The 14,527-nt window shown below is 38.3% G+C and overlaps 1 protein-coding gene across 1 annotated transcript in view; it reads right to left on the reverse strand.

The window, feature by feature from the left end:
- LOC107286367 (collagenase 3) overlaps nt 1–3,087 on the reverse strand; it is a 17,614-nt gene extending 14,527 nt beyond the window's left edge. The window contains exon 1 of the mRNA XM_015814724.1: nt 2,836–3,087. Coding sequence (XP_015670210.1) covers nt 2,836–3,087 — 252 coding nt within the window. The remainder of the gene's footprint in view (nt 1–2,835) is intronic.
- Nucleotides 3,088–14,527: the final 11,440 nt, after the last annotated feature.

The following is a 14,527-nucleotide window of genomic DNA, read 5'->3' on the forward strand; positions in this document are numbered from 1 at the left end:
TACAGTATCAAAAGCCGCTGAGAGGTCCAAAAGAACAAGGACAGTGGAATACCCTCTGTCCCGGGCCCTCCAGAGATCATTAACCAACGCGACCAATGCCGTTTCCGTGCTGTGCCCGGGCCTGAAGCCCGACTGGTATGGGTCTAGATAGACAGTTTCATCCAGGTGCCGGGGGAATTGCTGTGCAACCACACTCTCAGCAATACATAAGACTATGTATTCAAAATACATCTGCAAAATATTATTTGTGTTTTGAATGTATTTGAAAATGTAAATAAAACATTTAAGAATCATGAGACACATTTTCAAGTTGCAACAGGAATGGGTAGATTTCATTATAATTCAAGGCAAGTTAGACATTGAAGTGATAAATTTAATCAGATCATGTAGTCAGATTTTTCATGTCTTGGTATTCCCCATTGCTTATTACCCCTCCTTATTTTGTCTGTGTCTGATGCCGGTATATTAATCATGCAGTTTGCTTATACAACCACACATTATACATCCATTTTATTTATTTTACTATGATAGAAACAATGAGTGTTATAATAATTTAAAAGTAGAAAGGCATATATTTCTGACAGAGCTGTAACTATAATGTACAGATGTATGATTCTGATTCTATCAGTCTTAGAGAAGGCAGAGTATCCAATTTGCTTTGAGACTGCATTTCTTTGCTTCCAAAGGATTTCTGGCTATATAATGTACAACCTCAAGGATGATAAGCAAGGCTTATAATATCCGCTGGTTGGTGTAAACAAGTTCAATTCATTCTGCAATCATGCATAGCCTTATTTGAGACCATCTGTAGTGGAATGTGGGAATGACCTTGAGAGACAGGAAGGAAAATCAGAGACAGGACCATGGGCACTAAAAGTTGTTTCAGGCCACAGAAGGAGGGGGACGACATGGCAAACTTATCAGAAGAGATTCTCATAGTTTTCTGGAAGGTTAAAGGAAAAAAGGGGAGAAATACATTCAGTTTCGCAAGATTCTGTTAATGTAGACTTACAATAAAGATAGACCAAGTGCCCCTGGTTGTGTTTCTTATCTGGATGACCACACAAAGCTAACATCATCGTTCTCATAGGAGATGCTTGAGCAAACTCATGGAAATAACCACATCCCTATTTAGGATATAGTGTAAAGAAAAGTCTGCAAGCTCTATTCAAGATTGCAATTCAGCAATGATGCATCCTATTAATATAAAAATTAAAATCAAGCCTTGGGAAAGGCACAGAAGAAAGGCAATATTCATTAGGAGAAGTTGAATGCATGAGCAGAAGGAACAAAGATTTTACTAAGTGGGATTTAGAGCCTGTGAAGCAAAAGTACCAGAACCGGTCTGTGCATGGTGTGCTTGGGATTGCATCCCAAATAGTAAGCAAAGGCAAAATAAATAACTGAATTTTATTTAATTGATGCTTAAATTTAATAAACATTAAATCAATGACTGTTCTCCCCCTATTGCATCAAAGTAAAAAAATCCCTAGTAGTAACATTTAACTTATTCCAATGAAATCATCATAAAAGTCACAGGATTTTGAGTCCAATAGTTCGCTTCTTTGGGCATTATAGTTATAAGCCAGGAAATGGAATGGGAAGATCTTTCTTTCTTTCTTTCTTTCTTTCTTTCTTTCTTTCTTTCTTTCTTTCTTTCTTTCTTTCTTTCTTTCTTTCTTTCTTTCTTTCTTTCTTTCTTTTTTCTTTCTTTCTTTCTCTCTCTCTTTCTTTCTTCCTTCCTTTCCCTCCTTCCTTCCTTCCTTCCTTTCTTAGTGCAAGCCACTTTGATACCAATTCCATTTTTAAACTAAGTGTGGGAAAGCCAAAAGGAACACAATTCTGATGTTATATGCTACCCCATAATGTTAATTGATAGAAGGTGTTGAATTCTTCCACTGGACAGTGCAGAATGGTCCTAAAAACAGGCACCCGAGAGAAGGAGACACTTTTGCAGAAGCCCAGAGTTGCCAGTAGATGCTGATCTGACTTTCGAATCAACCTGGCTTTGCCACCAACAGAACAGATGATGAAGTCCATCAGATTGTCCCCACCCAAACTGAGTTGGTATAAGGAGGCAGTCACTGTAAGATTACTCAGCTAAGGACCACTTTAGGTCACCTTGGTTACGGACTTAGGATCAGATAAAGGTAGTAACGTGAGGAAAGAAGAGGAGACTGGGATATTTTTCTTTCATCCTTAAGTGAGAAAAGGCTAGTAGGAGCCTGCAGGAAGGCACACGACTCTAGAATACTAAAAACTATCATTTGATCCTAAGTTATGAATTGTTTGGGTGGGAGGGCTTATCTGTTTGTGAGTGTCACAATATAAATGAAATTATTGAAAGAGTCATGCAGTCTGTGTAAATGAATAAGATGGGCCAAATTTCGCTATGCTGTGTGTAAAATTAGGCAAACTTTAAGTCTTCACTGATAATCATCACCAACCTCAATATATTATTCTGTCTGCCTTTTAGTTCTGTTTTTTACTATTATTGTTGTTGTTTTTAATGCTTTTGTTTGTGCTGCTGGTCCATGATCATAGGATTGATTGATTGATTGTATTCAGTTTGCAAGAGCTATGCACAGCTTCATTCTCATAGCCCCAATGACCTTTTTATAGTCTATTTGTCCCATTAAATTCCCTATCTCCCAGAAGAGCATTGTTGTCTCAAAGTCTAATTGACTAGCCTAATTGGATAGGATTTAAGGGAAAAAACCTAGAACCCCTTAAGTCAAATAAGAAGGAATTGCAACAAATTAGGTTTTCATTTTGAAGTGAATGAAGACATGCACTTTATTATCAAAAGGAGGGAGGAGGCAGGCACTGTAAGACCTTCAAGGCTAGAGTCTCAAATGATCTAACTTTACCACTGGTTAGCCATCTCTGGTCTGTGGTAAGAAGTTGCTTCCCAGCAGAGATGGCTCCTGCAGGTTTGATAACAGAGTCTTTGCCAAGCCAAGGAGCAGAGGCAGCTTTTGTCAGCAAAACCCGGAAAGACAGCAGCCAGCCATACAGACCAGGATGGTCAAGGCACAAGGTCATACTCTCTGTAGACGTCAAGTGCCAAGCCTCAACTATTTCCATTTTGCCCAGATTTGTCTTCTGTTACACCACAGTCCCTAAATAGAGTTCCTACCTGTCTCTCTACTAATACTTATGGGTCTCTCTTACTACTTTTGGACTCAGGAAAGGACAATGCTATTTTCCCTCCATTTACCACTTCAATAGCATTGATGAAGAATGAGGTGTCCTGATGGTGCCCCATCTTTGAAGCAGATGTTTTGCACAGGAAGAACCACAAACAAAATAGATCTAGTACGTTTTGAGAAAATGTATATTTCCAACAAAAGTCATCATTTATGGAGCCTTCGCTCCACGTCTTTTTTTGTGGTCCTCCAAGCTCCCCTTTCCCACAATCACTGAAAATTGGTGGTAGTACAGCCTCTTGCTATCTTGGAACAGGAATAATTAAGTCACCACCTCTTCCAGTCAATTAATTCACCTTTTAATGGCTGAACCATTCTTCTTCCTTTCTTCCAGCCACCAGCCACTCCCTCCTACAGTCCCAAGAAGCCCTACAAGTCTCTTCTTCAAGCCATTAAGCAATAGAAAGAAGTTACAACATTACATTGCAGGAGGTCCAACTTAACAACTGGGTTTAAATTCCTGCTATGGCATGGCTTGCTTAAACTATAGTAAATTGATAAACCACAACTGATTGATTTCATTAAACCATAAACCATGTTTTTATAAACCACAATGAAGGGGATTTCAAAATAAGCATAGTGAGAACAAATAAAACCTCACTTTTTACACCAGCCAGGAACAAATGTGTACTTACTCCCTTCTTTTTGTCTATAGAAATGACACTCCTATAGGGGAGAAAATTTCTGCAAGTCTGTGTAAAGATTTGTCAGCTCTGCTCCGCTCAGCAAACATCTGTCTTTAATGTTGAAAGTGTGTAATTTTTCCTGTCAATTGGAAATTCCCAGTTGGAAATATTCTCCAATTCTGCAATTTTGCATTTGTTATTATTAATTCTGCCAGACTTATGAAATAATCAAATAAAACTCATATAAATATCCTCCCTGACTACATCTTTCTGCATAGCTGGTTCATCTTTCACCCTTGCCATCTCATAAATTAATCATATTTGTGTTTGGAAAACATTATGCCCTCCAATAAAAATAAGAAGTGGATAAAAAAAAAACCAAACCAGTAAATGGAAAGGACCTGAGGTGAAACCTATGCAAAGAGGTCTCAGAGACAGTCCAACACATAGAGGCAGGGTGTAAGATGCGAGCATGAACAGCACACACTGAATGGCACTACCAAGTAGCTGGCATTGTGCACAGGAACAACTGCACAGTATATGGGCTAGACCAGGGGTGTCAAATTGCCAGCCCGTGGGCCAGACACATCACGTGGAAGCTGCACTTACCCCATTGCTGGCAATGGCAAAACAGTCCCGATATGTCGCATGATGTCGCGAGTTTGGCATGTCTGGGCTAGACCCTCTGAAGTTCAGATAGGAGATTCCATAGAAGTCATGGACAATAACAGACTTCTAGATCCAGATGGACAGATCCAGACCAATCAACCAGACATTGTAGACAAGAACCAGAAAACAGTGGTGGTGATAGATATAGTGATGCCAAGTGATAGTAACATCAGGAAGAAGGAATAGGAGAAGCTGGAGAAGTATTAGGGCCTGATGGAGGAACTAGAACACAGGTGTCAAACTTGCGATGTCACGTGACATGTTGTGACATATCACAATTTTTTTCCCATTGCCGGCAATGGGGTAGGCGCGGTTTTGGCATGACTCATCCGGCCCGCAGGCTGGCAGTTTGACACCCCTGAACTAGAGAGATTGTGGAAAGTAAAGGCTAGAATGGTCACAGTGATGCCGTAACACCACTCAGGGGCTGTTACTTCTAAGCTGGGAAAATGGCTCCAACAGATCCCTGGAACAACATCAGAACATCTGTCTGGGAAAATACGTTGCTGGGAACAGTTAACACATTGCGCAGAACCTTCAAACCCCCGGGCCTCTATAAATTAAAATTAAAATATATTAATATAATATAATATTAGCCCTTTTTTCTAGAACCATCAGAATGTTCAGCTGTTATAAATCATAATCATGTTATTTGCTCACATTAATTATTTGTGAATGTTTATGTCTCACACTTCTATTTCACTGTTTCAATTTTTTTATTGTCCATTATTGACTTTAAATTCCAAAATCATTGCACATAAAAACTTTTGCTGTTATTGTATAATGAAACTAATGGTAAGGACATTCTTGTGAAATAATTATAATAATATATAATGGACTCTAATCTCTACTCCCTTTTCTCTCATTCAAAGTGGCAGAAAGAGGACTAGATAAACCTTTAAGGGTTTACTGAACAAGAATGTTCATTTTGGCAAATTTTCAGATTCCTCTCCTATCTGAGTTCATGTTTGGTTTAGGTCTGCAATTTTATTGTTGCCAGCTCACTCGTCGCCCTCAAAATGCAGAGTGAGAGACTCATAGAAACTCTTCACTGCCAGGAAAGGCAACCACAAAAATAGTCACTCTCAGGACTCTGTAAGCAGAGGAGAACAAACCACAGATTTGTTCCTTCTTGGAATAAGAGGAAAGGACACTGGGTCACTCCAAATGTGACTGGGCATTTGTGTCATGTTGCAGGTGGGAAAGAAGACATGACCACAGGAAATAATTGGTTTGCCAAGCAAGAGACATTCTCTGTTGCAATATTCTCATACAAACCTACTGAAATCAATTACTTGCTCTTATAAACAGGCAGGGAAATTGTAGCCTTACAGGAGCAACAAGGCCATCATGTTAAATGACAGGTTGTCAAAAAGTCTGTCTCAGACTTTTTCCTCAATGTATTAGCCAAAAATGGAAAACGTTGCTGAATTATTGACCAGACCTGAATTATACAAGTTTTGGTTCAGAGACATTGAAAGGCTATTTGGATTAATCTTTTTTTAGGCATTTTAATTGTAAATCTGCACCAGTTGGAAACATTGTAAGATGCCTTTTTAGATTTTTTTGTATGTGCGCCTTTGAGTTTCCACAGATTTCTTGGCAAGATTTTGAGTGATTTGGCATTACCTGCTTCCTAGGGCTGAGAGAGAATGATTGTCCCAAAATTACCCAGCTGGCTTTCTGCCTAAGGTGCGACTAGAATTCACAGTCTCTCAATTTCTAGCTTGACGCCTTAACCATTACATTAAACTGGATCTCTTTTTTTAGACATAAGGTAATACAAATATTCAAGAGAGTCTGCTATAAGTGAGAGGTGGAATTTATTGTATTTTAGTTATATTTAAAATGGTTTAATTCCTCCTTAGACTGTTTTATGCACACTTTCAATCCCCCATAAATAAAGACATATTTATCTCTAAAAGATTGTGCAATCAATTCTCCATTAATCATTATTAAATGGAATTTATCAAAACACCCCACTCATAATTAGTGACTCTGGCAGAGTTTATGAGCTTTTTAAAAAAAACCTACAATGAAGTAAAAAAAGAAAAATACAACATAAAACCAATATATCAAAACAAACTCAACACATAATCAAAGCCTGATATGGCTAAAACTCATTTTCACAACAGAATTGGCTCAGTTACTATTTTGACCCAATATCTGGGAGAAAAGTCAGTCCCCAAAGCCTACAGGTATTCCTTGACTTATGACTACTTGTTTAGTAACCATGCAAAGTTATGATGGACCTACTTGGAAAGATACTAACAACCAGGAGGATTCAAAGTTCTAATGGTCGTCATCCCCATGGTTGTGTGACTGTGTTTTATGATGGTTTTGCTGAAAACCAGAATTTGTTTGTGATTTTCAGCAAAACCAGCCCATAATGAATCACTGGTTTGCTCAACGACCATGGCTGTTACTTTATGACAGCAGTATTCACTTGACAACCACCACAAAAAAGGTTGTAAAATCAGCTTGGGCACATGACCGACCCATTTTATGACCATTATGATTTACTACCATAATGACCAGGGTCCATTACAGTCATATATCTCAAGGACTACCTATATACAGAAAGATAATAGAGTCAGGGCTATCTTCAGGGTGAGGGGAGCTTGTTCAAAAGGGCAGGAGAAGGCAATGGAGAAGGCACATCTTCAGGATTCCATTAGGTGATAGTACTTCAAAGAAGAGACCTGGAGAATGCCCACCTTGTTCAATCTTGTGAGATAGGCATAAGTAATAGTAAATAGGTGGCCCCTTGCCTTGTGTCATGCAAGTCTTTATAAGCAGGACTTTGAATCTTATTTGAAAGTCTGTCAGGAATCATGCAGCTTGTGGAGTAACATAGCTGAGGGGTCCTTGGTGCTCTCTGAGCTTGGCTGTTTTCTTGCAGATGTTTCATTACCCAAATTAGGTAATATCATCAGTAACATAGGTGTAATTGAGGTGTGTCCATTGCTACTATACTATATTCTGGACCAGATGCAGCTTTTGGATCACCTTCAAAGTCAGTCCCATTTAGATGTGTTGCAGAAATTTAACCAGGAGATGACTAAAGCATCAATGACTATTAACAAAACATCCTGATCCAGGAATGAACACAATTACCATACAAGGTGGAGTTGTATGAAGTCTTCCCATCATAATGGTCATCTGCTTTTCAAGCAGGAGCTGGGTCCAGACAGAGCTCCAAATTGTGCACCAGCATTGAGCAGGGGAGAGCAACCCCACCCGCAACCAAAGGTGGAAAATCCCTAGAAGCAGATCCTTAGGCTTAGGGGACAAAGGTTGAGTCACTTGTTCTTGCTAGAATTAAATGAAGCCTGTTTTCCCCCATCCAGGCATTGGGGAAAAATGAGACAGCATCTGGAAAGCAGAGATTTTATCAGGATACTGATAGTTGACAGATTTAATTATTTATTTGATTTCTAGACCACCCACCTCACTCAAGTGACTATGATTGATTTGCAAACATCATAAAATGCCAGGCCAAAGAATAAAAATAAACACTGTTTACGAGTAGTTTCTTTATTGATCCTCTGCCATGCAATGAGGAGCATCCACTGAACTCTCCAAGGTTAGTGATCTGTCCATGATAGGGGATTAAAAGTGGCATTCTCCAACTCCAGATCACAATCTCACAGCTCCAAGATAAAACCAGGTATGGCTGGTTTCTGTATCAGGCTGATGTATTAGCTCCATTAGGTACTGTAGGTAGGTAGACTAGACTATAAAATCAACACCACAGGAAAGCTAAAACTACTTTTATTAAGACTGGTATAATAACAGAATCTTGTAAGTCGGAGCGTCCTGAACTCTTTTCTTCTCATTATAATTCAGTAAATTAGAGCAGTGTATCTGTCTGAGCCACATCTGAGTATTGATCTGGACTTTGTGAACTTTAAAAATAGCCTTTTTGCCTGGGCAATGGCTTCTGCATATCTCTAAAGGCCCTCAGAAAGCTGCATCAGGTCCATTAGGGATGGCAGGTTGAAGTCCTTGAAGATTATAAGCCTAAGGAACTCCATTACCAACCAAAGCTATAGTTTCCAACAGAAGCTCACATATGAAAGCTGCTACGTAGAAGTAAAGCTGACAATCCTATCTGATCCTAGAGCCCAATTTCACAATGTCTCACATCTGGTTATTTGCACAGAAGCACCCCTGAAAACCACAAATGTCTTCAAGATAATCATAGTCAGATCCCTTATGTAGGAGACAGACTGGCCAAGCCAGGGGAAGGAGTCAAATGGGGACGTTATCTAGAATCCCTATGTGAGCACAAGAGGGTGAGGTTTGACACACCCTCTTGAATGCCATTGAATCTCATTTAGTCTCACCCAGGTACAAAACACCAGTCCAGGAAGATTCTTGTGTATAGGCTTGAGCAATAAAATAATTAATTGAACTCTTCAAGTGTGGTCTGGTTGTTTGTGCCTGACACACTTGCGTATGTAAACAGGTAGTCCTCAACTTATAACGGTCATTAATGACTGTTCAAAGTTACAATGAATCCCCAAAAGCTACTTACAGCCGGGTTCCAAAGTTTCAATATCTCCCCCCACCAGGTCATGACAATTTGGGTGCTGGGCAACTAGTACACATTTACTACCTTTTGAGGCACCCCTTGGTCATGACCCCAACTTACAACATTTTTTTCCGGAAACTGGCTTTTATTTCTGGTTTCTGGAAAAAAAGGTGCCATAGCTAACAATATTTTACTTAACAAGTGCAGCATTCACCTTATGATGGCTGTGATTGCTTAATCACAGCCGCCAAATAAGATAATAAAATTGGGTCCAATCATATGATCTGCTTTATGACTGTCATGATTTATGGCCATAATTGCCCAGGGTTCAATTATGGCTGTAGTTTAGGAGTACCTGTATTCAGTCATACAATTAAGACCTTAAGACAACCGTTTTCATTGAAAAGAACAAGTGCATTTATCATTATTCACAAGTGTCAAACTGTAATAATATTTTTTTTTGTAAAAAAAATCCAGAAACACAATCCTTTTGCATTTTGATGAATAAGGTTTCTTGAGGAAAGAAATACCGCGTAAGAGTTTTAATGAGTGTTTTTGCTTTCCCAGGGGAACTTTCTACACAGGCAGTTCAATATTGTTAGCTTCTTGCTGGTTTTTTCCTGTCCTTTTGTTTAAGATAGAAGGCAGTTTATCTCTTTGAGCCCAGCCTGTACCTGGATATTGTTTATACAAGAGCTACTAGTCTCAGTGAAGAACCCACACTACAACAAATGACCAAGTGTATGAGGCAGGTGAAAAAAAAACATAAATTAAAATTACTAATAGGGACTTTATAATGAGACATAGCAACAACGTTACAAACCTTGAGAGCAACACAAGAACTAAATGCAACGCAAGACCAAGAATGTGCAACCTTCCAGATGTTATTACATTGCAAATCCTACCATCCTTGATCATTGATCCTGCTAGTTCAGGCTAATAAGAGTTGCAGAACCAAAAGTTCCTCGTCTCTATTCCAAGGGTACATCTGTTTTAATGACTGTGGCTTAGCTTAATCCATGTTGCAAAGAAAAAGGTTGTAAAATCCAGCTGGTCATGTGACAGCCCACTTAACGACAGCATGACTTACAACCAGTGGTGGGATTCAGCCGGTTCGCACCACTTTGGCAGAACCGGTAGCTAATTTTTTGTTGCTCAGGCCCAGAACAGACTTCCGGAAGTGGCATCCACATGGGTGGCATCCACAGAGAACCGGTTGTTCACATATTTGAATCCCACCACTGCTTACAACCATAATTCCAAGCTCAATTACTGTTGTAAATTGAGGATTACCTATACCTGAGAGGGCTCAAGATGTCTACTTTAATATTATTTTGGATCTTGACTGTTGTTTCAATAAGATCTCCCACTCAATTACCGTCCCACCAATCTCTTGGTTAGAAGAAATGCAGTTTCCTTCCCCAAAGTAAAAAAAGGTTCTGGATCCTTCCTTCCCCACTTGATTTTGAAGCACTACAGCCAGTATCTGTCCCAACATCACCTAACATTGCCAAGTGATTATAAGTAGGCATGTTTAAGCTGGTTAGCAAATATCTCTACTGGAGTGATTAAAATCCCATTATGCTTTAATTTTGTGAATAATGAAAAAAAGAAAGCTGGAAACATGGTGATTCATCTATGAACTGAGCTTTAGTTTTAAGGTGTTTTGTTTTTTTTAAACAGTGCTTGCTTTTCCATTTCTTGGGTGGGGTTTTTGTTTTGTTTTGTTTTTGGTGGACATCTCTTTTACCAAACTAAATAAAAAGGCTTGCAATGTACCTGTTAGCTAAATGCCTTCAAAACGGGAATGCATTGAAGCATTGGCTAAATTAATACACATTTTGGCATTTCTGCTTTTCCCTGCTGTTTGGAGTTGAATTGGGTAACAATTGCAAATGTCTCTTTTTTGTACATACAAAGGGAAAAGTGTATGTAAAATCAGGGGGACTTGTAAAGCAATCTGATCTAACGTGTCTGAGAATATGATACAACTTTAGGGCTTTTTTTTTTTTTGCCCTGGGGCCCAAACTATGCCTTGAACTGAGTCCATCAAAACAGCTACTTACTGTAATTGCCAATAATAATATGGAGGAGGAGGGGGGGGGAGTTTTCTGGCTTAATACTGGAAAATACTAGAAACTTCTCCAGCAAGTTGTTTTTTTAATTGCGTATTTTTATTTATTTACAAATCACAGCTACATTGGTTCATTTAAGGAAGGTATGTCAAACTGCCAGCCTGCGGGCTGGATGCGTCACGCCGAAACCACACCCACCCCATTGCCAGCAATGGGGAAAAAGTCCCAATATATCGCGAGTTTGACATGCCTGATTTAAGGAGTGGAGAAAGAGGACTGACTTAAATCCACAGCAAATATCCTAACTGGGAACATAGCTATTTTAATTTTGGGAAAACTAGAGTATTTTAATATTCTATAATATTATTAGTGGCTAGATGTAGCTGAGATTTGTGTGTGACAGATTCTTATTAGATTTATATATGGCAAGGGTGTCAAACTGCCGGCTCGCGGGCTGGATGCATCGTGCAGAAACCGCACCCAGCCCATTGCCGGCCATGGGGAAAAAGTTCCGATACGTCACGCAACATCATGTGACATCGCGAGTTTGACATATCTGAAATGGTATAGGGAAAAGAACATTTTTTTCTGAAAATGTACAATCTATTTTAGCATATATATATTTAGTTTTCAGATATTGTTTTACTTTAACCAACAAGGTACTGGATGACCTCTGGTGGTAACAACGTGCCATGTCTTATAATCATGTTTCCCCAATAAGCATTTAAGCATTCAGCTGGGCAAATCCTTTGAAAAAGCTGCATAGGAGCGCATACAAAGCATCTCTTTTTCAAATGGTAAGCCAGTGTTTCCAGGCAGTGAATGCAGTCTTGTGAACCTAGGAAAAGACATGTGTGTCTTAACCATTTGTAAAGAGTTGTGGGATTGGCACACTCCCCTTTGCATTAAGAAGGATTTGCATAGCTCACAACTATTCTATGAGAAAGTGACTAAATACTTGGTTCTTTGCCCACGATTCTTTGAAGTATTCAGAAAACCGGACTCCTTCCTAAAGGACTATTAGTAAAAGATAAAATTACTAAAAGAGTATTTAGTAAAAGATAAAATGGAAAGTCTATGTTTTGGCACTTAAAAATCATTTGGTGAACGTTCTTTACAATCTAAACTGGACGACTTCTATCTTTAACGACCTGGAAACCGTGTATTCCTTTATCATTTACTACCTAGTCAAGTAATGAATTCTTAGTCTATGACTAGGACTCAGTTTTCCCAGTTATTCTGTTTAGACTCTTAACTATTGGAATTGTCTTTTGTCCTTTTTACCTAAATAGGAAAAGAAAAATTAATAGTAAACTCAATGACAACTAAGGTATACAGTAACATTGCTAAGTTAAAAAAAACATTTTGTAATTTGTTCATATTATAGACAGAATATTTTCCTCAATTAGACCAAAGTATTAATATATGACTATGATAAAGTCATAGAAAAAGGCACAATTGTTTTAAGGTGTTGCAGACAGGTGCTAGATCTGTGTTCCTGCACACGTGGAAGCACCTTTCGGAGAATGAATGTTGCACAGCACCAATTAGAAGTGGCCGAAAAATTGGCACATCTTTTAAAAATGGAAACTTGTATATTGTTATATCACTAATCCATATTAGAGACTTAAAGAGGCAGTAAAGAATTCAATTATGTCATTCCAACTGAATGCATTTGCAGCCTTACGTTGCCAGGTGATTAGATTTAAATTACAAAACCTGTTTTCTAAAAAGTTTTAAAAATCAAGGAGACCATTGTTATAGCAGACTGTAGCCTAGTTTTACAATCTGCACAAAAATGATGTTAAAAAGAAATGTCTCAAACCACACATTTTGGGGGAGCTGACGACTGCATGTTGCATCAAAACCACCTAATTAAATTATCCTGTCAGAAGCACAAGAAAACAAAGGTTGTATGACACATCAATGACAATGCTTATGAAAGATGTGGCTTACATGCTGATTTACAATTTCAGAACGAAGGTTTCTAACGAGCTCATTTCCAAGAAGCATAGTCAAAACAGTTGGCAGCTGTTTTATTTATAAAAATAAAAATCAGAGCTGGAGTTTGAACTGAACAAACCCCTGAATTAGATTTATAACATACAAATACAGGTAGTCCTCAAATTATATTGCTAAGTGAGAAATTTGTTAAATGAGTTTTACCCCATTTTATGACTTTGCCACATTTCTTAAGTGAATCACTGTGGTTCTTAAATTAGTCACATAGTTGTTAAGTGAATCTGGCTTCCCATCGTCTTTGCTTGTCAGGTTGCAAAAGGTGATCACATGACCTTGGGGCACAGCAACAGTCATAAATATGAACCAGTTGCCAAGTGTCTGAATTCTGATCACATGACCATGGGGATGTTGCAATGGTCATAAGTGTGAAAAATGGTCATAAGTCACTTTTTTCAGTGCCATTGTAACTTCAGTCACCAAACAAACTGCTGTAAGTCAAAGACTACCTGTATAGTTTTGTCCATACAATGTTTTAGACAAGTTGTTTCAGATGCTAACATTTTTTTGTGTGATATAAAAAAGTCTGTAAGTCTGGTTCTAGAAAGCAAAACGAATAAAGCATCACCTTTGAAAAATGCTGAATGGAAATAATGTATTTTAAAACTGTCTTAAATCAGTTGAATCATTAAGATGTTAGAGTTGGTGCCACTAACAAGAACTACTAAAAGGAGGAGCAATGAAAACAGTTGAATTCAATTCATCTAATACTCAGTTGAAAGACTGGTACAAGTTCTTGGCACAGGCATATTTATTAGTACATTTAGAGTGTGTCAAGAATTATTAAGAGCTTCGTGGGATGACATTCTGCTTGGCATCAGCATTAGCAACATTCTTTTGAAATTATGTGTTAAATTAATCCATGATGAATGCAGGCGTACATTTGAAATTTCAGCCCCAAGAAGTATCTGGTGACATGTAAAACTATCCTGTTCCATAAAGATTCAGAAGTATTTTCCATTCTATTTGTAACAACTTTGGGAAGTTTTGGTTAATGAACATCTCAGCATTCCTGGCCCTGTTTTATCAGTTTGCATAATTTGAATTAAAAACTATCAGGATTTTCTGTCTTATTCAATTGCTCCATACTAGTACATTAGAGGCAGTCTTTGATTTATAACCATTCATTTAATGATCATTCAAAATTGTAACAGCACTGAAAAAAAGTGACTTACGACCGGTACTCAATCATTACAGCATCCCCAGTCACATGATCAAAATTCCAGTGCTTGGCAATTGGCAGGCATTTACAATGGTTACAGTATCCCGGAGTCATGTGATTATCATTTGCAACCATGCAGCCAGCTTCTGACAAGCAAAGTCAATGGGGAGATGTTGGATTTGCTTAACAGCCATGGGATTTATTGAATTGGAACAATTTACTTAATAACT

The sequence above is a fragment of the Protobothrops mucrosquamatus genome, unplaced genomic scaffold (assembly GCF_001527695.2).
Source record: "Protobothrops mucrosquamatus isolate PMUCROS unplaced genomic scaffold, P.Mucros_1.0 scaffold277, whole genome shotgun sequence".
Classification (NCBI taxonomy): Eukaryota; Metazoa; Chordata; class Lepidosauria; order Squamata; family Viperidae; genus Protobothrops; species Protobothrops mucrosquamatus.